At 42.0% G+C, this 24,399-nt stretch overlaps 1 protein-coding gene across 2 annotated transcripts; it reads right to left on the reverse strand.

Annotated features, from left to right (window-relative positions):
* Window positions 1-907: 907 nt before the first annotated feature.
* On the reverse strand, window positions 908-19,380 carry TEKT1 (tektin 1). 2 transcript variants are annotated; one of them, XM_019743786.2, is made up of 8 exons: window positions 19,247-19,380; window positions 17,808-18,014; window positions 12,061-12,226; window positions 9,797-9,925; window positions 9,098-9,241; window positions 7,045-7,267; window positions 1,620-1,816; window positions 908-1,159 (listed from the first exon to the last, which is right to left on the reverse strand). In XM_019743786.2, exons 2-8 carry the CDS (start codon window positions 17,995-17,997, stop codon window positions 952-954), a joined length of 1,257 nt encoding a protein of 418 aa, XP_019599345.2. In that variant the 5' UTR covers window positions 17,998-18,014; window positions 19,247-19,380; the 3' UTR covers window positions 908-951. The 2 variants fall into 2 exon arrangements, with proteins under 2 accessions (XP_019599345.2, XP_074176163.1); XM_074320062.1 differs by having other exon boundaries at window positions 9,098-9,310.
* Between the last annotated feature and the right edge of the window lie 5,019 nt (window positions 19,381-24,399).

Below are 24,399 nucleotides of genomic sequence, written 5' to 3' on the forward strand. Positions count from 1 at the left end.
TTATAAAGATGATATAGCAACATGGAAAGCTACTTGCAGTGTATGACTAAGGAAGAAAACAATTATATGAAACTGAGCCTATGCCATGAGTACCACCGTGTATAAATCATGCGGGTATGGGTGTGGGGACTATTAAAAATGGCTTGTATTTACTGAACACTTGCTTCCACCTCTAACCTTCCCAGAGTTAGAGCTCCTCCTGGCAGAGCTGCCCACCCTACCGCTGACATGCAGTTCCCCTGGTTCCCTTTGGCCTTCCTCCAGCTTGTGAAGCAGTGATGTCCTCCCTCTGGCCCCCATGACTCCAGACAACAGCAACCTGGCCCACCTACCCCTCAAGCCCCACCAGTAGACTGACTTTCTAAGAGCTGGCGGGCTGTTTGGCCCTATCCTGTTTTCATTGTTTCTCCCAGAGGAAAGCCTCTTCAAGGCCGAGAGAGACACCTACAGGTGTTGGGGAAGGCGGAAGAGGCCTCCTGACCAGCGGCTGCTCCCCTCTCACCTATGCTCTGGAAGACTTGAAGAGGCTTCCTATGGGCCAGTCTGGATTTAAGTCAGCAGTCACAATGTTTTCAGGGGAAAAGGAATCCGGAGAAGCAAGAGAAATGTGTGCATCCCCCTCTTGTGGAATCAGGGGTCCAGCCCAACTACTGAACTCAAATGAATCTGAACTAAAATGTCTTGGACGCCTCCCCCAAAGCCCCAAGTCCTGCAATATTATGGGAATGGCCTGTGCTAATACATGGAATGTCACTGTCAAAACACCACCCCAGCAGCAGCACCAGCAGCACAGAGGCTTGCACGCAAACCTCAGCTCCTGAGCAGGTTGGAAACCTGGCCAAGAGGTTGTGGCGGGCTGACTAGAAGTGCCACCGTCCTGCAATGAGAGTTCTTCTGTACTACTTACTGTTTTATGACACTGTTTAATGAGAATCTGAATGATCCCCACTTTTAGCAGATGGCGTCGGGGCGGAGACCCCCGGCCCACTGCCCATGCTCATCCCCTTCCCGCAGCAGGATGGACTTCCTCATGTTCATACACAACACCTCATCGATGTAGATGGTGTTCTCTTTGACCTGGATCTCCTCCTGCAGCGCCAGTTGTCTGCGATTCAGCCCTTTCAGCTCCACCTGAGCTTGGGCCAATGTTTCCTTCAATCTAGGAGAAGAGGAAGAACATAAGGGAATCATTTATCACTCTGCATCGCTTGTTTAGGGGGGGAAAAAAGTATTCATGTGCTCAGTACCGAAGCCAAATTGATATGTACTTCTCCCTCGCTTCTCCTTAAGACAGAGATTTCAAATTGGTGGCCACAGGCCAGATTCACAAGACAACATGAACTGCCAACATTTAAAACTACATTTTACCTAAACATCTGGACTTGGACTTCTTTAGAAACATTTAAACATGGGGCTCTATTTCCTGCACGGCAGCAATTGGCTGGTGTTAGAAAGGAAATCCTTGACCGTTCTCTATGTGTAGAAAGGAACCCCTCAAACATTACAGATGCAAATATGCTCCTGCCAGGCTTCACCCACCATGGCACTGCCTCGGCCTGTTCACAGTCCAGGTTTAAATGGACCCCCAGGGGCACTCCACCGACCGGCTGCCAGCCTACCTTGCAATGTTCTGGGTGATCTCATGAACCTCCTTGATCAGCCGATACTGTGGCACATCACGACACAGCTCCACGTTAGGCCGACATGTCCTGGTCTCCAGGCGTGTATGAGCCACCTTGGCAGGACCTTCTTGGTCAAGGATGGCTTTTTCAAGAACTGCAACATTCTTCTCCTGGGAAGCAATCTCTTCCATGACCTTACAAACAGGATTAGAGTAGGTGAGACCAGGTTGGGCTCCTCAAAACTCAACAGCAGACACTCTGCAGAGGTCTCTTATGATGGTGTAAGTTAGGAAGAGGGGACCTCAGACTTCTCCCCAAGCAGGGCCCCACAATGAGTCTGATCTGTCTTCCCTAGGGCAGTGATTGCTGGTGCGCAAGGCAACCCAACCTCCAAACCTCACAGATGGAATGGACATGACTGGTCATTGTTGCTTCATCTCCTTCCTAAATAATGTGAATCCCCTGGAGAATGCCCTCAGCGAAGGCTGGAGGCTGTCCATTTACCTTTGTATCATGAGCAGAAAGCTCCCTATTTCCTTATCAATCTACTTACTAGCACCAGTTCTGCCCCTTAGAAACCTGGAAAAAGTGTGAGCAATTCAATCTAAGTTTCGTTGGTTTCTTTGAAGATGGCTTTGTGCACAAAAAAGATTACTTAACAGTCACTTGGGGACCAGACGAGTGGCTCAGGTGGTTGGGGCACGGTGCTCCTAACGCGGAGATTGCAGGTTCAATTCCCACATGGGCAGTGAGCTGCGCCCTCTACAGCTAAGATTGTGAACAATAGCTCTCCCTGGAGCTGGGCTGCCATGGGCTGCCCCAAGCTGCTGTGTGCTGCCGTGGTCTACCATGTACCACCATGTGCCATTGTGAGCTGCCAGTGGCCAGCGAGAGCTGCCCTGAGTGGCTGACCGATGACTGACAATGGACTGCCTCAGCCAGGGGGAGCGCAAGGCTCATCATACAGCATGGGCCAGGGAGCTGTGTCCTACACAACTAGACTGAGAAACAACAGCTTCAACTGGAGTGGGGGAAGTGGGCGGAAGAAGGGGGGAAAAAGTTACTTGGGTTTTTAGATTAATATTTAACTAGTTTAAAATTTTATTTCTTCCTTAAGCTTTAAAAAAACAACAACTACATCATGGAAAATTCCAAACATACACAAAACTAGCTAGTAATGAACCTCAAATACCCATCATCAATTTAAGCAATGATCGATACATGGACAATCTTATTTCATCTATAACCCCCTCTCTCCACCCCTCCCCATAAGCTTAATTATTTTAAAGCAAATCCCGGATATTACATCACTTCAGTCTTAAATACTTGAGTATATATTTCTAAGATATGAGGACTCTTATTGTCTTTTAATCTAACTGCAATACCTTTGTGTGTGTGTCTGTCTCTCTCACACACACATCCACAAAGGAATGATTCTTTAATATTATCTAATACCTAGTGTTCAGATTCCCCTGATTGTCGTATATTTTTTTGTAGGAGTTTATTTGTCAAATAAGAATCCAAATGAGGTCCACCCATTGCATTTGGTTTCCCTAAGCCTTTTCTTAACATTTCTTAAGCTTTTCTTAAGTTCAGTTCACAGATATTATACTATTTTAAAATTTAGCCAATGTTAACAATAACTTTAAATTGATTTTGATTGATAGTTGCTCCCATTTCAAGCTTAATTAAAATCCTTTAAATAAAATCCTTTATTTAAAGCAGGATTTATAAATTTGACATATAACAAATATGTAGCATTTATAAATTTGATATAATACTTTGTAAAAACACTTGAGTTGTCTTAACAAACAAGGCCTTCTGAAGTTCTTAAAAGATCTCATCAATCTAGTAAACTAGTAAAAAATGACTAATCTTAAATTCTCTTAAATATTTTAACATATTATAACCATGTCTTCAAACTTAAAATTTCAACTAAAATCATAAGACTAAATTATTTAATTACATATTGTGTTATAATTTTTAAAACAACAGGCCAAATCCTCTTAAATTCTACAAATACTTAAAATATCCAAAATACACAGATTCCTTAAAACAAAACTACTAGTACTACGGGCTAGATCAAAAATCAACAAACTATGGCCTATGGGCCAAATCCAGTCTGCCACCTGTTTTTGTACAAACTGAAATAAGAATGTTTTTTAAATTAATAGACTTTATTTTTTAAAGCAGTTTTAAATTTACAGCAAAACTGAGCAGGAAGTATGCCTATTTTTTCATTGGGCTGTTTGTTTTCTTATGATTGAGTTTTAAGAGTTTTTTGTGTATTTTGGATAGCAATCTTTTATCAGATATGTGTTTTTGAAATATTTTCCCCCAGTCTGTGGCTTGTCTTTCTATTCTTTTTATATTTTTAAGTAGTTGAAAAAAATCAAAAGAAAAAGACTATTTCGTGTCATGTGAAAATTACATAAAATTCAAATTTTAGTGTCCATAAATAAAGTTTTATTGGAACACAGCCATGCTTGTTCATTTATATATGGCTACTTTTAACTCTACAGCAGCAGAGTTAAGAAGTTGCAACAGTCTGTGTATGCTATACTCTCATTGCTTTGTGTTGCTGTCCAGAGTATTACAAATCCCAATGACACAGTTATAACTTGACAGCTTTCCAACTGCTACGTGTATCACCACACAGTGACAGCTTACTTTATTTTTTTATGACCAGTACATATTCATCATGCTGAAACAAAAAAAGCAAGCTTCGTGTATGGCACTTTTAAGGTGGAGTAAAGTATAGATTTTGTTAATTAGATGGCAAAGCATTGTGTTTATTATGCAATGACCGTACAGCTGTGCTGGAAGAATACAGCATACGTCATTACCAGATGTCAACCATACATCACAATATTCCCAACTCACAGGAGAACAATGATCAGAAAAATTGTAAATGGAAAACAGAATATCTCATCACTGCAGATTTTCTTCACAAAAATGAAAATAAGGCTATTATCAAAGTAAGGTTCCAAGTGGCTCATTTGTTATCCAAGCAAGGAAAGCCAATGGTGAGTTAATTAAATCATGTTTGATTGCAGCAGCTGAGGAAGTGTGTCCAGAGAATATAAATTTGTTTAAGACTATTAGTCTTTCTGCAAGAATAGTTGCTTGATGAATTAAGGACATTGGGAACAGCATCAATAGTCAGTTAAAAAAACAAGGCACACGATTTTGGATGCTTTTCTCTTGCTCTTCATGATTTGGCAGGTGTTCTGATGCTGCTCAGTTGTTTATTCAATGAGTCAGTGCTGCATTTGAAGTGACTAAAGCATCAGCCTCTATGAATGGTTCCATGAAATAACTACAGGTGAGGATATTTTCAAAAAGTTGAGAAAACACTAATTCAATACAACCTGAAGTGGAATCTGCTAAGTGTTACAGCTGATGATGGTATAAATATATGTGGAGCAGAAAAAGGCTTGGTTGAACATATTTACAGAGCTTGTGGAAATGTAAGCTATTTAAAGCCTCTGGTTATTCATAGCATTTTTCATCAGAAACTACTTTGCAGAAAATATTTGGATCATGTGTTATTGAATCAATAGCATCAACAGTGAACTTCATTAGCTCTCGTGGATTTGACAATCGTCAATTCTGTGAATTTTTGTCAGAAATAGAAGATGAATATCCTGACTTGCCTAGTACTCAGCAATTCAATGGTTTAGCAGTGGCAACACTTTCTTGTGATTTATTTTTAGCTCATAGCCAAGACCGAAATTTTTCTGAACAAGAACTACCACCCTCAACCACTATTATCAAACACCGAATGGCTTTGGAAGTTAACTTCTGCTGCAGAGTGAATACTATTTCTTAATGAATCCAACCTAAATTCACAAGGTAAGACAGCACTTAAAAGCAAAGCAGTCAAGTCATTTCAACAACTAACATAGTTTGAATTACAAATAATATCAAGCTGCTTTATACACTTCCTGTGCTGTCAAAAGTTAAAACAAGAAGTAAGACCTCCACTCCCACACAGATTTGTAGTAGCAGATATATTTCCCAAGTTCCAGCAGTGGGTGTTTTTGTTTGTTTGTTTGTTTGTTTGTTTGTTTGTTTATATCAAAGCAAGTGCAAAGGAAATTTTCATATTTCAAAATCCACTTAAGTGCACAATTGAAGAGCTTCTACATATGCTGCAACTGGAAGTGATTAATCTGAAATGCAACGACATGTTGAAAAGCCAATATCAGGAGAAGAATCTAATAGAATTCTATAAATGCCTTCCAAGAGATAAATATGTTCAATTATCATATATAGTAGATTGCTATCAGTTCTTGGCAGTACCTATCTCAATTAAAACACATTTTCAAAGATGAAACATATAAAATCTCATTACAGATCAGCATTCACAGATCAAAATTTGCAATCGATTTTGACAGGAAATACTATCCCACAATGACCTTTGATTACATTCTAGCTTGTCCTGCTCTTTGCATAAATAAATCTGGTCTGACAACTAGATGCTGAGTTTCAGGAGGGCAGGGTATGAATGCAGCAGGAGGGCCAGGCTTTGGGAGCCGAGCAGGCCTGGGCTCTAGTCCCAGGCTGACAGCGATGCACCTTGTCACCCACGTTTCACTTTCACCATCACTAAAATGCAAAGGTTGGGTTACTGTTCCCATGTTACAGGTGAGACACGAGGCTCAGAGAGCTTGAGGGATCTGCGTGAGGCACTCAGCTTGTCTGTCACTAGCCCGGATTGGGGTCCACATTATCTTCAGTCCAAATCCCACACTTGTTCTACTAGACTCGACTTCTCAGCGTCACTGAGTTTTGCCTGTGGCATGGTCATATACACTCAGGATCCGGGGGTCTCTGCAGGGGAGGGAAGTGTACTGCAGCAGGCTCGTGTGGGCTCTCGTAGTTAAATATTCAGAAACTTTGCCAGACCATTGTTAAATGGGTAGTTTGACATCAACCATGGTGGGAGTATTTACACGTGTTCCTCGAAAATCTGCAAGTTCTACAAAACAGGGCCTTTTTTTCCTGAGAGCCAGTTTACCGGCACACCACTGGTAAACAGGAGAGACTACCAGCCAGCATCCCGAAGTCACAGCTGGGTTTAGAGAAACTGGTTGCATTCAACTCATGGAACTTCGGAATCATAAATAAGATCTGAGACCATATAGTACATCTCCATATTTCACAGGAGACACTGAGGCCCAGAGCAAGGAGATGGCTTGTGCTTTGCAACAATGAGTGACCACGGAGGCCCAGAGTAGGACCAAGTCCCACTCTAGGCCCCCAAAACCCAAAGCCTGCTGCTAAGATGGAGCGATGTCAATGACCCTTACTCCCAAGACCACAAGTGCAGAAGACCAGCGGCCTGGCCCTGAGGATGTTCCAGGTTTCCATGGTGAAACCTGAGTGTGTGCTTCCATGGGCCCTGCAGGGAGCTCACCTTGGACAGATGAAGGGCCAGCTTGTCCCTGGCATCCTTGGTCTCCTTCAGCCCATTCTCGAATGCTGTGTCCACCACGTGGCATTGCCTGCGCAGGTCGTTGGACGTCTGGGACAGGACTCGGTCTACCAGGGCCTTCAGCATCAGGGAGTTGTTCCTCTGCTTGTCAGCCTTCTCCACGTTGGTGTTGGAGAAGTCTAACCAATCTTCCAGACTCACAGAGCTGAAACAGAACCCAGGCCTTCGTTCACAGCATATTTGGACTGGGGAGGGGGTGTGGGGAGGGGACAAGCTCCTGGAAGTCCACTGGAACCTAAGCCTACCTCCACCACCAGAAGCACCTAGAACGTTTCCCCACTTCCAGGCAGAGCGAACAGTGGTCTGTCAGTGGCAACAGCTGTCACTTTGGGGAAACCTGCTTTGTGCCAGGCACTCGACTAACACTATACAGATGTTATCTCATTTAATCCACACAATGGCCTAACGAGCTAACTTTTATAACCCCCATTTTACAGATGAGGAAAGCCGAGGCTCAGAAAGATGGAGTAACTTATTCAAGATCACACAGATAAGAACAATTTGAGCATCAAAATAAGTAATGGTAGTAACAGATTATAACACAATGAATAAGATGGGAAACACTGAGTCCATATTGATATAAACCAGTAAGTGAATAAATTGCTAGTTTAACAAGGAACTGTTTTATGTAACAACACTGATCAATCTCAATGTTGATTGGAAAAACACTGATACACGCACAAAATAGATAGTATATGATGCTACTTAACAAGCATAAAAGCAGGCAAAACAAATCTATTAGAAGTCAGGAATGTGGTTACCTTTGGAAAGGAAAGGCAGAAAATTGATCAAGATAGAACAGGGTGGGGGTTTCTGTGGTGGTGGAAATGTTTCATTTCTTGACCAGGTTGGTAGTTCCACAGGGACTGGTCACTGTGATTAGTGTCACCTAATTAGATGGCCCTCAATGACCCCTGCCTCCTGATATTCACACATTTGTGTAAGCCTCCCCCTTGAGTCGTAGGATGAACTCATGGACCCATTTCTCACTAATAAAAGTGATGAGATGTCATGTCTGTGATTAGTTTAAAAGGAGATTGTAGCCTTAGTTTTGGAAGCACTGCCCCTCCTGCTTCCTCTTGGCTCACTCACTGTGGGGGAGGCCAGCTGCCATGTCCTGAGACAGCCCCAGGGAAAGTCTCACATGGCAGGGCCTGCCATAACTCCATGGATCTGGAAGTGGATCACCACCCCTACCCAGTCGAGCCTTCAGATAAGATCACAGCCCAGGAGACAGCTTGACTACGGCCTCCTGAGACGTGAGCCGGGGGCACTAGTTAAGCAGTGCCTGGGTTTCTGACCCACAGAAACTATGAGACAATACATGTTTATCATTTGAAGCTAAGTTTGGGGATAATTTGTTATACAGCAAAAGATAACTAATACAATGATAATTCATTAAACTGTAAGCTTATTACTATTTGTGTATTTTTCTATATGTATGTTTTACCTCAAAAAAGAAGGCTTAAAAGTTAGAATGAGTTAGGTCTGTGATGTAATGTTAATTGAAAATATAAGTTAGATATTGCAGAAAAGCTACATAGTATAACCCCATTTTTGTCAACAAAACAAAATTTGTGTGTGTGTGTGAGTGTATACCTACGTTTGTATGAACATACAAATAACACTGGCTATTTCAAGGGGTAATAATGTAAAGGGGTAGATAGAGGGAAATTATTAACTTGTCCTTTATACATTTTTAGATTCTTTTCCTTATTAAGAACACAAATAGGTAAAAGAATACATTTTAAATGTTTAAAGATTTTTATATCAGACATTCTTAAAGTGGGGCCTAACCTGGAACCTCTGGCCCTTTCTCAGAGTGGTCACCACTCAGCACCTGCCACTGTCCCAAGCCTGCCTCCTCCTAGCTCCAGCCTACTGTCCGGATGACATGCTAGGTCCTGCCTGCCTGGCTGAGAAGCACTGTGACATTACACAGCAGGGAGGACAGCATGGCCAGGCCACCACTCACTTTGGTTCAACCCTCACGACGTTCTCAGAATATCTGATGTTTGGTGAGTTGTTATTGAGTGAGACACAGATGTCATCAATGGTCAGGGCCACAAACTTGTCCTTCAGGTCCTTTTCAAGATTGTACTTTGCAGAGCGGTTCAGCCTGAAGGGAGAAGGGAAAGGTGTCTCCCTCTGGAATGCCCAGGTGGCACCTACAGTCTCTCCGGAGACCCTGGAAAAGGAAGCTAAAGCTAGATCCAGTACAGGACGGCGGCACTCCCTCCCCATCTCCCATCACCATCTCCTACCTCCCCCCTGGTATATATACACCATTAGATGCTTGGTGACAAACTAAAGTAACCAAGCCTGGACTTCAATATCCTTCCTCCAACTGTGACATTTTCTGATGTCACCACTGTGGCATACTCTATGAGATCAGCCCTGGCAAAAAAAAAAAAAAGAACCGCTCCCGCGCCCTCCGGTTTATAATCACGGGTGGAATCCGGACATCGCCACCCACCACCAGAGGGCGACTGTCCTGTATGGGAGGCTGTCCAGGCCTCAGGCTGAGTGTTCCCAGGCCACCTCCGGGCATGGAAAGCGCTCGTAGGAGTATTAAACCCCATTCTTTCCGTGCCATGGAGCCCAGGCTTTGTGGGCTCTGCCTTTTCTAGATATGCTCAGTGGAGACACGGAGGGTGGGCCCGCACAGCAAGACCTGATCTGCTCGGTCGTCTCCTCCAGGCTGCGGGTCAGCAGGGCCATCACCCCCCGGATGATCTCAGCCTCCTTGATCAGCTCCTGCTCCACTTCATCATGCACCAGGTCAATGCCTACTCGCTTCTCCCTGACCAGAGAGAGGCAGCAGGTCAATCCAACGGGCAGAGGGAGGCAACTCAATATTTGCTAACATCTGAACATTTGAAGCCATCTGGACAACTAGTTTGAGTAGCACCCAATCCGTCTGGATGACGTGGCCGGGGCTGTACGCTAATTGGTGTCTTTGAGCCTGAAAGAATCCAAAACGCAATAAAGAAAAATGGATCGGTGACTGGTCACTTGGTCTGAAATGAAAAATGCCAGGTAGACATTTCCCCCTTAATTTGGCCATCAGTTCTGAGGCCTTTTCCTTCTTACCTATTTACTGGAAACATTTCTTTAGGCTTAAAATTTCAAAGACATAGGTTTCCTTCCTTGATCCTAGTTCCATTTTTTTTTTGACAAGGATTTGAATCCAGAAAGATGCTTTATAATAATGATACTAATCTTAATGCCAACATTAATATCACCCCCACTACTGAGCTCTTACGCGGTGACGGGCATTGTACCGAGCTTTTCATACGAAGGCTCTCACTTCATTAGCCCTTTACAAGTACAGGTGAGGAAACTGAGTTTCAGAGAAGTTTAGCCCAATGTCACAGAACTGGGTATCCCACATGCTTTTAACCACTGTGCTGTTACTCCCCAAATTGACCAGTCACTGCCTGATATTTTGTTCTTTTCTACTCTGCGTGACAATGCCTGGGAGGAAGGCTCCACCACTCACCAGCTGTGTGGCCTTAGGCACATTGTATAATTTTTCTGTGCCTTGCTTTCCTCTTCTGTGAAATAGGGATAATAATTAGTATTTCATAGGGCCGTGGCAAGGAACTGATGAGATATAAAAGCAGGCAGCACCAAAGCTGGCACATAGCAGCATGTCCTCGATCGATTTAGCAACATCTACATTCGAACCATCCTTAGGTGTAGTAGACTTCAGCTAATTGGATGTTGGGCTCTTGGATCACCTCTATTTCCCTTTGCTCCCCACACTCTCGAAATCTGGCTGCCTGGGAGATTGATGCCTGGTTGCTGCAGAGGGTCCTGGCTAAGCACATTGAAGGAACAGGACTTTGCAGGAAGAGGGAACAGTGTGGCCAGAGCCATGGTGGATTTGGGGAAATGTAAGGAGCTCAGCACACCTAAGCACCTCCCACTGTTGGTGATGAGGTACGGGCCCGGAGAGGTCACTGGGGCTCCCATCGTGATGAGCCTTGTTTACCAGGCTAAGAAGTCTGAACTGCATCTTGAAGGCGTTGGGGTATGGGTTTGTAATTTAAATGAGTTTTAAAAATGTGCATTGGGAAAAGTTCACTCAACAGCCAGTGTGGATGATGGACTGGATTGGAGGGGCTACGCTGGTAGCAAGAAGACCTGTTAGGGCACACCAGTGAGGACTGCAACAGGGAACAGGTCTGGAAATCATCAGCATGACCCCAGAGAAGAGAGAATCATCCTACTCCAAGGAATTTGAGGAAAGAAATTATAATAAAGTGTATGTTTGCACAGTGCAATTGGACAAAGTGCTCCGTATGCCTCTGTGTATTGGAGCAGACTTCTCGTCCTCTAGTAACTGTAGTATCTGCTCTGCCCGCCCAAAATAAAGGTTACCATTTATTTCCCAGGTTTCTATTGGTGTGGCCATGTGACTAAGTTCTGGTCAATAGGATACAAGTAGAAATGGGGAATGCCAAACCCTTATTATTCCTGTTTGCTGGAACGTAGACATAATGGCTGGAGCTCTAGCTGCCATCTTGAATCACAAGGTGACCTTGTGGAGCAACAAGATAGAAAAGGCCTGCGACCCTGACACTGTGGCACGCCATGCCAACCTTGAACTAGCTCCAGATTCCTTAAATGTGAGAGAGGAAGAAACTGTCTTATTTAAGTGCAGTGTTATTTTGCGGTTTTCTGATGACCCACAGCCAAACCTAGTCCTAACTTGTATTTAAGTTAATTAGTCAAGAGCAGAGTTTAGACATAAACCCAGTCCTGTGCTCCTTGCACTGCCCAGCAGCACCCTCATGCTGAGATAATTTCAGGCTCTAAAGGAGCACATGCTCATTTGCCCCATCTAGCCGACCACCGAGCACAGGCAGCTTCTACCACCCAGCATTTCATTTCTCACAACAGATGATTCATTGGAGGAAACTTCCCTCCTACCTATATTCCAGACACGTCTGCGTGATGTGCAAGGGCTCTTTCAAGCTCTCCATGGCTTTCTCCAATCTGGTCTGATATGTGAGTAGATCTTCAGTCACATACACGAGCTGCTCAAGTTTGTCATCTAACTCCTTCTTCCAGAACCTGACTTCCTCAAGTCTCTGTTCTGAAGCACAGAGAGAAGATACACCAGGGTTAATCTACTCCCACTTCAGCCAACTTTTGCATTAGAAACCTGAAGACTGTTGCTAAATACCTGAGATATGTTCTTCGTTTCTTAGAGCTGTGCCACTTGGCCATCTTTTCATCTTTATAAACATTTATTAACAAGAAGGGAGGGAGGAAGGTATAGTTCTTCTTACATTCAACACCAAATTAATCCAAAGATCATTCTACACTTGTTGTCTTCAATGCCTGAACCATGCAGTATACTATGATAAATTTATTGTACAACTTTTTGTTTTTGGAGGGATTAATAATTGTATTTTTGCTTTACTTTCTACATATTACTAATTTTTCTTCATACTTTCTGATAGAACTGCAGTAGTGCTCCTTTATCAGCAGTTTCACTTTCCACAGTTTCAGTTACCCGCAGTCAACTGCAGTCCGAAAATATTAAATGGAAAATTCCAGAAATAAACAACTCATAGGTTTTAAATTACGCACAGTTCTGAGTAGCATGATGGAATCTTGTACTATCCTGCTGCATCCCACCTGGGACATGAGTCATTCCTTTGTACAGCATATCCATACTATATACACTACCTGATGGTTAGTCACTGAGAAGCCATCTTGGTTATCACTTAGTAGCCGTCTGGGTTCTCAGATCCAATGTCATGGTATACTAGTACTTGTGTTCAAGTAATCCTTATTTTACTTAACAATGGCAATAATGGACCTAAAAGTAGTGGTGCTGGCCATTCAGATACGCCAAAGAGAAGCCATATATGCTTTCTTTAAGTGAAAAGGTATGCATGTTTAGGAAAAAACATAGTATGTTTTTGCATAGGGTTTGGTACTATCCACAGTTTCAGGCATCTACTGGTTTTCTTAGAATGTATCTCCCACATATAAATGGGGCTAGAGTATAAATATCCTCTCAATATATTCAAACCCATCAAGTAGTCTATTGATTCTGTTTCCTGGATTTCCTTTCCTCCTCTTTCTCGGTTTACTCCTTCAATGTGCTGAAGCACATCCTTCAGGAACCTCCTAAGAGATGGATGCATGTGAGATAAAATGCCTTGCAAGTCTGTAAATGCCTTTATTCTGCCCTCATCATTCAGTTATATTTGACTGTGTATAGATTTATAGGTTATAAATAATTTTCATTTAGAACTTTGATGGCATTGTTTCATTTCCTTCTTGTTCCCAGCATTTCTGTTGAGAGGACTGATGCCATTCTGATTCCCGATTCTTTGTATAATCTGTGACCTAAAAAGCTTTTAGGAATTTCTTCCCTATTTTCCTAGTATCCTAAAATTTCATACTGGCATCAATATTATTTAATTTTTATGCCAGACACTAGGCATGCCCTTTTAATCTGAAAACCTAGATCCTTTCCTTCTAGGCAATTTTCTTGTATTCTCTCATGGATGATTTCCTCTCCTCCATTTTCTCTGTGCTCTTTCTGGAACTCCTGTTAGATATGCAGCCTCCCAAATGGATCCTCTAATTTTCTTACCATTTCTCTCCTGTTACCTCTCTCTCCTCTCTCTCTCTCTCTCTCTCTCTCTCTCTTTTAATTCCTGGAGATTCTTCAACTTTATCTTTCAACTCTTCTTCTGATTTTTAAAAATGTTCTGCTCTCATATTTTTAATTTCCAAGAACACTTTCTTGTTCTCTGAATGTTCTTTTTTAAAACTCCTCCTCTTGTTCCATGGATATATCTTCTCCGAGGATCTTATAATGTATTTTTCTCTTTTGCTCTGTGCACTGGCTGTTTCTTGAGTTTCTGTGTGTGTGTGTTTGTTTCTTTGTTTTGGTATCTTTCTTGTAACAGGCTTTCCTCAAATGTTCGGTGATTTCATCTGAGTACATTTAAGAATAAAATGTTATGATGCTAACTGGAAGCTCTGTCTGCTGGGACAGGGATTGTCAACCAGAATGCTTTACTGTCTAGAGAGATCAGGCAGGGCCCAGGCATTTCATTGGAGAATCCCCAAATGTTATTATCTGTAGATCGTTCCTTTCAACGAGTTACTTTCTCCATAGAGAAATCTTCCAATTTCCTTTCTGAGGGTATAAGCCTGGTGACCAGCATCCTGGGAACCTGGAACTTGAAGAGTTACTGTTCAGTGAGTAGACTTTCATTGAATTCTTTAGCCTTTAGCCTTCTCTTGGGGGAGGGAGAGACAGATTGGGGTTAGTGGCTCTTTATAAAGACTTTCAACCTATCTTGTTTCCAGCTCTATCCTGAACCTCCAAGCTTCCGAGGTGATAGGATGCTTCCAATTTTAAGCAATTCAAGGTTTCTGCAGCATGAATTTGTAACGTGAATTGTCTAGCTTCTTACTGTCCTCTACCTACGCAGGCTTTTTGCAGTCCGTAAGTGTGTTACCCCTTGACCTTTTGCTTTCTAGTTTCCAAAATCTTGTCTTTGTCATTTGTCTAATATTGCTACCCCTTCTTGCTCTCTCTCCCTGTCTCTCTGTCTCTCTCTCTCACATCCTTGAGGTATACTTTCATTAATGCTTTACTATTACTTTGTTGGAATTTTGAAAGGAATGGAAGATAAATACACGTGTTCCATCCACTGTGTAAACTGAAGTCTCCCCGCTCACACTTTGTAATTGACTTCCACCCTCACCTTGCATCCTCCACTACCCTACTGGACCTGCTATCTAAAACGTCACCGATAATCTGCAATTCGCCAGTTCAAATGTGTTTTTATTCAGCTCTCAACCTCCTTGAGATTTGTCCAACCACTATTGTTGATGAGCACACGGATAGTTTCTAGTTTGGTGCTATTACAAAAAGAACTGCTTTGCAGCATATATCTTTGGTAAACAAATGTAAGAATCTTATTGGGTATATACCTAAAAGTGGAACATTTAGGTCAAACTGTACGCATATGTTCAGCTTCAGTAGATACTGCCAAAGCTTTCCAGAATGGTTACACTTCCAATGTTCACAGCATAAATTTTCCAATTTACATTTCCTCCAGTAGGATACAAGAGTTCTGGTTGCTCCACATCTTCTCTGATACTTGTTATTTTTCTTTTTCTTTATTTTCTCCCCCTCTTATTTAAAGACTCCTCCCCCTCTCCCTCCTCCTTCTCCTCCTTCTTTTTCATTTTAGCTATTCTGGTGAGTGTGTAATGGCATCTGAACTGTGATTTTAATTTGTATATCCCTGATGACTAATGAAATTAAAGTACCTCTTCATATGCTCATTAACTGTTTAGATTTCCTCACTTGTAAGGTGTCTGTTAAGTTTATTGCCCATTTTTCTATTGAGTTGTCTGCGTTTTTTGTCCCTATTTTTAAAAGTTCTTACACATGATCTGGATATAAATCCTTTGTCAGTTATGTATATGATGAATATTTTGTATACATATAATAGGAATATATATAATATGAATATACTCTGTGGGTTGCCTTTTCAGTCTCTTAATGAAGTCTTTTGAGAAACAAGATTCTTCATTTTAATATAGTCTAATTTATTATTTTTTCTTTTATGATTGGTTACTTTGTGTCCTGCTTAAGAATAAGTAATCTTTGCCTTCTTCAAGTCATGAAGATGTTATTCATCAAAAGTTTTATTGTTTCACCTTTCCCATTTAGATATGCACTCCATGTAGGTTTAATTTTATATATATACGCCGGGGGTGCCAAAAAATGTATACACATGACTTGTATTCATCTTTTGTTATAGGTATATATTGAGTATTACAATTTTAATACAGTTTTTTCCTTTCTTAAAATATGTATAGTTTTTTTGGCACCCTCTCTCTGTGTGTGTGTGTGTGTGTGTGTGTGTGTGTGTGTGTGTGTATAAAATATACAGAATGAAGTAGGTGTTAGGGGTCAGAATATAATTTTTTCCAATTGACCAATTTATTGGAAAGCCTACCCTTTTTCTGCTATACTGCAGTACTATTTTTGTCATAAATCAAATGAATGTACATGTGTGGGTTTGTTTCTGGACTATCTATTATGTTCCATTGGTCAATCTGTTTATCCTTGCCTAAACCTCACTGTCTTAATTATTACAGCTTTATAATGGGTCTTAGAATCTACGGTAAAATATTTTGTCTTCCAGCTTTGTTCTTCTTCAAGATATCCATGTCCATTCTTGACCCTTTGCATTTCCATATGAATTTTACAAGCAGTTTGCCAATTTTATAAAAAAAAAAAAAAAAAAAAACCTGCTGAGATTTTCATTGGTATTGATTTGAATCTACAGATTAATTTAAGAATTGTCATCTTTAAAATATTGAGTCTTCCAATCCATAAACTGATATATCTCTGCACTTATTTAGATTTTCTTTAACTTCTTTGAGTAATGGTTTGTAGTTTTCAGTGTAGACCTCTTGCACATCTTTTGTTAGGTTAATTCCTAGATATCTGATGTTTTATGATGCCACGTTAAATGGCTGATATTTTTAATCAGTTAATGAATCAATGAAGTTAAGTTTCAGACCTTGAAACCTTTGTTCTCATGCCTATTGAAACACAATCATTGTAAAAAATGCATCCTTATTCTAACACCTACCTATGTGCACAATTATTTAGAACAGGCCTGCCTATAGGCTGATATCAGGGGTAAAGTTCAACCCATCAAGATATGCCTAATATCTAAGTAACATTACTGATCTGAAGAAGCTTTGGTTTATTGGAGGTTGAAAAACTAGCCACACTTAGACAAGTTTTACACTCATGTGTTTTTGTTTATCCTGACCAATGTTATAAATACATTAAATCAGTTGCCAACATTTTAAAAATGTATAAAATTTCAGCTTTCCAGATTCCCTTTTTAAAAAATCAGACAATCGGCAACATCAGGCCCATAGTCTTTCTTGGAAAAAACAGGTTGAAATTGAGCAGCCGCTACCTCCTTAGATGGAGCACATCCTCCAGGTTGCCACCCTCCCCACCATTCCCTATTATATTAGGGGGTCTTATTCAACCCCCTATGTTATCTGCCCAACCGTTATAGACACTTGAGTTTGTGACCTTGGGTTTATCACTTTTTGGCATTTTGGGAGTTTTGTTTGTTTCATTTTATGTTTATTTCTGTTTTGTTTATTTAAGGGCACTGCCCTTTAAGTGCTGTTTTTAAGAATGGAATTGTCAAGAGAAAATTACTCTTCCTTTAAGAATCAGCCCAAGGAAGTCTTTCCCAATTCTACTTTTGCACCTATCTGATTATATTCTAATTATTAATGTTTGTATTTTTTTCCTCCTCAAGCCAGGAGCCCCTAAAAAGTACAGATTCTGATCATTCCTTGTGACATCCCCCGTACTCAGTCTATAGATGCTCTTAGATGTTCAATAAATGTGTATCAAATCAATAAATGAATGAATCATAGATGATAAGCTGGCTGAAAGTCAGACTGAGTTACTATGTCTCTATCTTAGCACAGTGAACTTAATTAAACAGAACCTAGAGAATACACATTTTCTCTAATATTTAAAGACCATACATTGCTACTTCTGAATATGAAGTGCAAATGACAGCCTAGCTAAACCTGAACAGTTTCATCCAGACATGGTCACAAGTACACCAAGGGCCTTATCTTACCTAGTTTCTTGTTCACATCACTTTGAGACTTTCTTGTGGTCTTTTCAATTTCATCCACAAGCCTCTGGCTTTCTGCCACCAGGCGTTCAGACCGGGATCTTTCGGCCTCCGCTCTGTGGTACTGGTTCTTATTAGCGATGTGCCACTCCAAAGGCAGGAACTTCGGTGGAGCTTGTAGTAGTTTGGCCATTTGAGGTTTCCAAAGTCCTGATCAAAGGCAGACTTCTTTTAGATTAACTGAAAGCAATTTGTCCTCTTTTAAATGTCAATTTTTTTCCATGATATACATTCCAAAAAGTGCATATATCATAACCTGTACACAGAATGAACATATCCGTGCAGCCAGCATGCAGATCAAGAAATAAGCATTACCAGCACCTCATGCCTCTTTCCAGTCACTATTCTCCACACCCCTCCCCACAGGGTCACCACTATCCTAACTTTTAACACTATCGTTCTGCTGGTTTTGAACTTAATTTAAACGGAATCGTACAGTATGTACTCTTTTGTATCTGACTTCTTTCACTCAACATATGTTGCTAAGATTCATCCGTATTGTTGATATAGTTGTAGTTTGTTCATTCTCGTTGCTGTGTAGTATAGCGTTGTATAAATATCCCAAATTTTCTCTCTTTTTTTATTGTTTATGGATATTTGGGTTGTTTCCAGTTTGGAGTTATCATGAGAATGCTATGAAGATTCCCATACGTGTCTTTTAGTGAACACATACATGCCTTTTTATAACTCATTAGAATTGCTGTGCTATAGGGTAGTGTTCAATTTTAGTAGACATTGCCAAAGAGATGAATCCAGACATGTTTTCATAAAAAATGAGAAAGTATGATATCTGTACACTGCGAACCGAGTATTGAGCCTATTCAGCAGATAAAAGAATCTAAAAAATTCCCAGGACAAAGCAAAGGAGAGAACAGGAAGGGGAACACATGAGAAGGCAGCAGGCAGAGGCCTGCAGCAACAGAAAGACTAAAATTTCTGTTTTATGAGGTGTGCACCTCATCTGTACACCTCTGATTTCATTTTGAAAACTGCCTTTCTCAAGCCTCAAATCTGCCCCACACAGACATCTGAGCGCCTGCCCTTAGGGGCGTTTGGATCTCTGAAGCCCTTCAAACATACAAGAATGGAACCTAGTCAGATCTTGGCTGAGCACCCCAGGCCACCCAGCCTCCTCAGGCAACATGGAGTCTCCGGATTTCTTCTTAGTCCAGTCTCTCCTATAGCCTCTACCAAGTTTGGCTCAGGGTGGGGCTCAAAATTTAACCAAAACTCTGGATAAGACTCTGGAGTAGCCTCCAGAGAAATCAAAATTAGGGCTAAATTAGGTCGAAATTAGACGTAATCCCAACGGGCATAAGGCTTTGAGTAGGGCTGAGGGCTGCAGTTAAGGATTAATGGGGTGGGGCCAAGGGTGTACTTACCTCAGCGCCTCGAAGAACAACTACACCAGCTTAGGATGGGAGCCTCCTAACCCCAACTAGAACTCCGGACTCTTTTAGAAGAGGGAGGTAAACTGCGCAGTCTCCATGGCAACCGGTGACGCGTCACCTAGGCAAAGGGGGCGGGGTCGGTCGCGAAGCAGCCGCTGGAAGGTTCTGCGCAGGCGCGAATTCCGCGGTCCCCAAAGCGTGACACAGGGGTGTGGCCTGGGAGAGGTTGCCCAGATGCTCAGCCAGCTCATCTATCACAAAGACGCGGACACCAATCAAGAGACAGCAGCCAAAAGCCCAAGCTGGGACTCAGGAGACCTGCGTCTAGCCCTGGCCGGGCCGCTGGCTGGGTTTCCTCGGGTCAAGCTGCTCCCTCCCACTGGGTCTCGGACTCTCCAGGTATACAGTGGGATTGGGCTGGACGAAGCCTTCAGGCCCTCGCAGACGCAGGCTGGCCCGGACTACTAAACCACAGACCCGGAGCTGCAGGGAGGAGATGCGAGAGATTCCTGAGATTGTCGCGCGGGGAAGGAGAAAGGAGGAAGAAGTGAGAGGAGTCACCTAGACCCAGGGCCCAAGCCTGGCTCCTAGGCGTTCAGCCGTCTCCAACCCGGGGGGCTGGCCTGACCCAGAGCTAGGAGTCAGAAGTAGTTTCTCCATTGATAAAATGAGCGGATTGTAGCTCCCAAACTAAGAGTACAGTGCTCAGGTTATATTCTTTATGTTTGTAGTACTGGTAAAGCATTAATGTGTAGGAAATTAAGAAAATATACAGTGGAGGGAAATGCGATTGGAAACACTGACCTGGATCCCTGTCCACACAGAAAGTGGGTATTCAACTCTCCCGCATATAAGGTTATGCACTTCACCGCACTTACGCCAGCCAATCGAAGGCAACCGCTCTCTCTGATGTCTACCAATCAGAGGAGGATGTGACTCGCGAAGCCCGCCCCCTACGTATCACGAACCCTTGGGAACCTCCTGGAGGAACGCAAAGCCTCATGAATATTAAACACGCCGCCTGTGCAATAGCGTGAGGAGAAGCTCGCGTTGCATTTTCATATCTCCTGCCCCTCAGCCGAGCAGCTGCTTAAGGAGCGCGGTTTGGCTCGCTTCCATCGTGCCCCTCGCCGGAGAGGACCTAGACCTGGATTCTAAGTCGGTGTTCAGTTTGTGGTGCCCTAGTTTCCCACTTTGGGAAGGCGGGCGGGCGGGAACGGGCCTGCGTCCCCCCAACAGCACTGATTTAGCGCCCACACCTAAAAAAGGTGGTCCGGCTCAGGCGTGCGCGGGCAGGTGGGCGCGCGCTCAGTGTTCGGAGCGCAGCGAGCAGCCCTCAGGGGAGGTGCCCGCTGCGGGGTGAGTCCTCACCCACTTGGGAGAAGGGGCGGAGAGCTGATGGTGCAAGCCAACCCTGGATGACATCTGCGGTTTCCTCGCCTTGGAGGCCAGACCCTGGGATCGCCCCCTAATTTACAGAAGGGGAAATGTTTTGGAACTGTTGGAAACATGATAGAATTGGCAAAAAATACATGAAATTAGCTATATGAGTTATAATCATAGATGACCATTGTATTTTGCGTAGGTATGCAAATTTAATCCTCCCCTTATCCCCACAGGGTGACAGTGGGGGGTGGAAAAACCTTGCGATCGTCCACGGAAGAACTAAGGTTATAGTTGAGTCAAACCATCTTTCAACTGGGGTTCTGCCCTCTGAAAGCTCTAAAATTGGATGGTGTTGAATCTCCTGATATACTTAAAAAAAAAAACTCCATCTATTTATTCTGGAGTTTAAGTGTAATTATAAGTATTTGACCAGAAAAACAAATTTTTATTTTGCACGCGCGCATGCGCACTCCAGCCCGGGCGTGCGTTCAATAGAGGAAATGTGGCAAAACTTTATCAGTAAGTTGTGAATGGAATGTAAGTGAATGGAATGTAAAGCTGGTAACCATCACAGACCTTATAATTTGCTCCTTAGTACAACCAAAGCTTATATTCAAAGTAGAAATACTCAAGCAAGGTGCACTGAAGTTTCTAAAGTGATTTTGAGATTTTTGTTGGTTGAATAAAGCTATATTTCCAAAACTTCAGTCATTCTTGTACCAATTTCTTAATTTTTGACATATCCATATACCACCTGTAAAATTATTTTGGTGTTTTTCTTCAAGTACTCTCATTTTTACAAGTAAGCATAATTATTTTAAAAGACTTTACATCACTACCATAAATGGAAAACTAGCATGATGGAGAGTAACCACAAAAATAAAACAAAACAAAACAGTATCATAAAATTTAATATTGATTAAAAACAACGAGATAAAAGTAACGATAAATCTAACCTATTGTTTTAAAAAATCACATTTGAAAGCAAACTCCTCAATAAAAAGAAGGAACCTATAGATATTTGCCTTGATTTGGTAGTTTAAGGCTATGCACTTGTTTTTTAGTTTTGGTGTTTATCAGACTAGGAATCTCAACTCACTAAGTAAACATATTTAGAAAGGTTCAAAGATGCATTTACTCCTCAAAATTGGTGCCTTTTGTCCACCAGGGAGCTAGGAAATAGTTTCCTCCTGTGGGCCCAGGAAGGAAAGGAGAAGCAGATATGGTGAGCCCCTTAAGTCTCTAGCACAAAGTCCTTTCATTATCTGGCCTCACCTCTTGACACTTTCTCCCTGGAATTGAAGGATTTTTATCAGGAAACCAAGCTGATTTTAAATAGGTACAATGATTTTCCTCCAGAGTTGGTGTCATGCAGGGAGTCAGGCGGGGTCTCTGGTCCTGCTCTCCACATAAGAACGCAGGATATGGTGAGGCCAAAAAGGAACACCCACGGAGCCGTAGATAGGGGAGTCATACCACCATAGCCTTGCTGGTGGCTGGGTTGGAGACACAGGAAGCAGGAGCCACACTATTCGCAACCCTCACTGCACCGCTTGCAGGCTCAGCCACCATCTTCTCGCTAGCCCCCATTTTCTGCTAGCGTAGCCACGGCAGTTATATTAGTGGCCAATGGCTCACTGGTTACAGCTGACGGCCAACTAGCCACAGCTGATGGCCATTTAATCACAGTTGGTGGCCATTTACTACCTGAGCCAGCACCTTTCCATGTGAGGCCGAGAGCCTGGAAACTGCACTCCTGGCTCTGTCCCCACAGTTGGTATAGGTCTTTTTCCATAATTGGCCTATTCCTCCTGTGTGGGAGGCCTGATTAGGCAACTCTGAGTGCAAGTAAGGGGAGGAGACCTTCAGGCAAACACCCCAGGTCACTGTGTGTCCACTGGGAGATGGAAAATACCAGAGAAAAAAATAAAAGAGGATCAATCCAGGAGATTTAATATTTGTTAAGTGGAACTTCCAGAAAGTAGAAAATATAAGAATGGCAAACAAAGATGGAGAGAAAATGTTCTAGAACTGAAGACTCAAGTCTTTAGTTGAAACACCCACTTGAAATAACAATATGTATATCAAGTCTGGTGAAATTTCTTAATTCAAAGAATAAGGAGGAAAGGAATGAGTACGTGTCATCTTTTCATCTATAACACAGGTTGCTAGAATAAGGTCTTTAAAATTCTAGAGAAAATGATTTCAAATCTGGAATTCTATAACTAATAAAACTACGTCATGTATGTATGAGAGCACAGGAAAGATATTTTTGGACGTGCTAGTACTCTGAAAGTTGAGCATATACTCTTTTGGGGAAAATATTACTAGGGCAAAAGTGAAAAATCCAGAAAGAGGAGACACTGACTATAAGAAACAGTGGAACCAACCCAGCTGTATGATGAAAAGAAACCTCAGTATAATAGCTGTACAACTGGAACACAATCAGTTCAGATTATAACTGAAAGTCAAAAGAGTTCTTGAAGAATAGCTTTAAGAATCAAAGAAACTACATGATTCATAACCCAGAAGTATAACCACATACTCCTGGTGAGTTGAAATTATATCTCTTCTGATCAATAAAAAGAAAGACAAATAGAAATTCTGAGAAAATTAAAAAGCTGTACAAGAAGAAAGTTGTAACTGAAGAAACTTAAAATTTGATGTGATTTTTTTCAGAGTAATGTATGAAACATAAGAGATGGTGCCAAGTGTCACCACCCCTTTCATGAAAGCATCACTGATCACCCCAGCTGAATTCACTCACTCTGAATCATTTGTTGGTTCATTCAACAGACTTGTTGACCACGCTCTGGACAAATTCATTAATTCGTCCAAATATTTATTGAACATCTACTAAGTACTGTGACCTGTGCTTGTCACTGGGGATGGAAAAATGACAAGAAGACACAGCCCCTTCCTTTGTATGGAATTTATAACATAGCTCTGTTTTACTCTGACTCAAACAACACCTTGTAAATTAGTTATTTTTACATCTTATATTTTCTTGGATAGAAGAGTTGAAGTCTTATTTATCTGTATTAACCTAAAAGTAACCTGCACAAAACTTTTACAGTGAGAGAGAGCTCCCTAAGTAGTTTATTATTATATTATTATTAATAACTGTTATAGCTATCAAAGTTACAAATGTGTATACTTACTATTTGACATGACAATTCAATTCCACATCTAGTTATGTATCCAACAGATACATCTGCACCTGTGCAGAATAATGTTTACAAAAGGTTATTCAAAGCAAAATTGTTTGTAATAGAAAAAAAAATTTTTTTAAACCTAACTGTCCACTAAGAGAAGACTGATTAAATACAGGATGAAACAGTCATAGAAAGAGATACTTTTTCCCCCTTCTTCCATCACCCCCACTACAGTTCAAGCGGTTGTTTCTCAGTCTAGATGTGTAGGACCCAGCTCCCTGGCCCATGCTGGTATTATGAGCCTTGCGCTTCCCCCAGCTGAGGCAGTCGGGTCACTGTTGGCTGCTCACAGCAGCTCACAGCAGCTCACAGCAGCTCACAGCAGCCTGCCGCAGCACTTAGCAGCCCAGTTCCAGGGAGAGCTGTTGTTCACAATCTTAGCTGTGGAGGGCACAGCTCACTGGCCCATGTGGGAATCCACCCGCGGATCTAGGCTTTAGGAGCACCACGCTCCAACCACCTGAACCACTGGGCCACCCCCGGCCCTAGAATGAGATACTTTTCAGCTGTAAAATATATAATTAGGACTCTTTCATGCATTTT

Source organism: Rhinolophus sinicus, linkage group LG15 (genome assembly GCF_036562045.2).
Source record: "Rhinolophus sinicus isolate RSC01 linkage group LG15, ASM3656204v1, whole genome shotgun sequence".
Classification (NCBI taxonomy): Eukaryota; Metazoa; Chordata; class Mammalia; order Chiroptera; family Rhinolophidae; genus Rhinolophus; species Rhinolophus sinicus.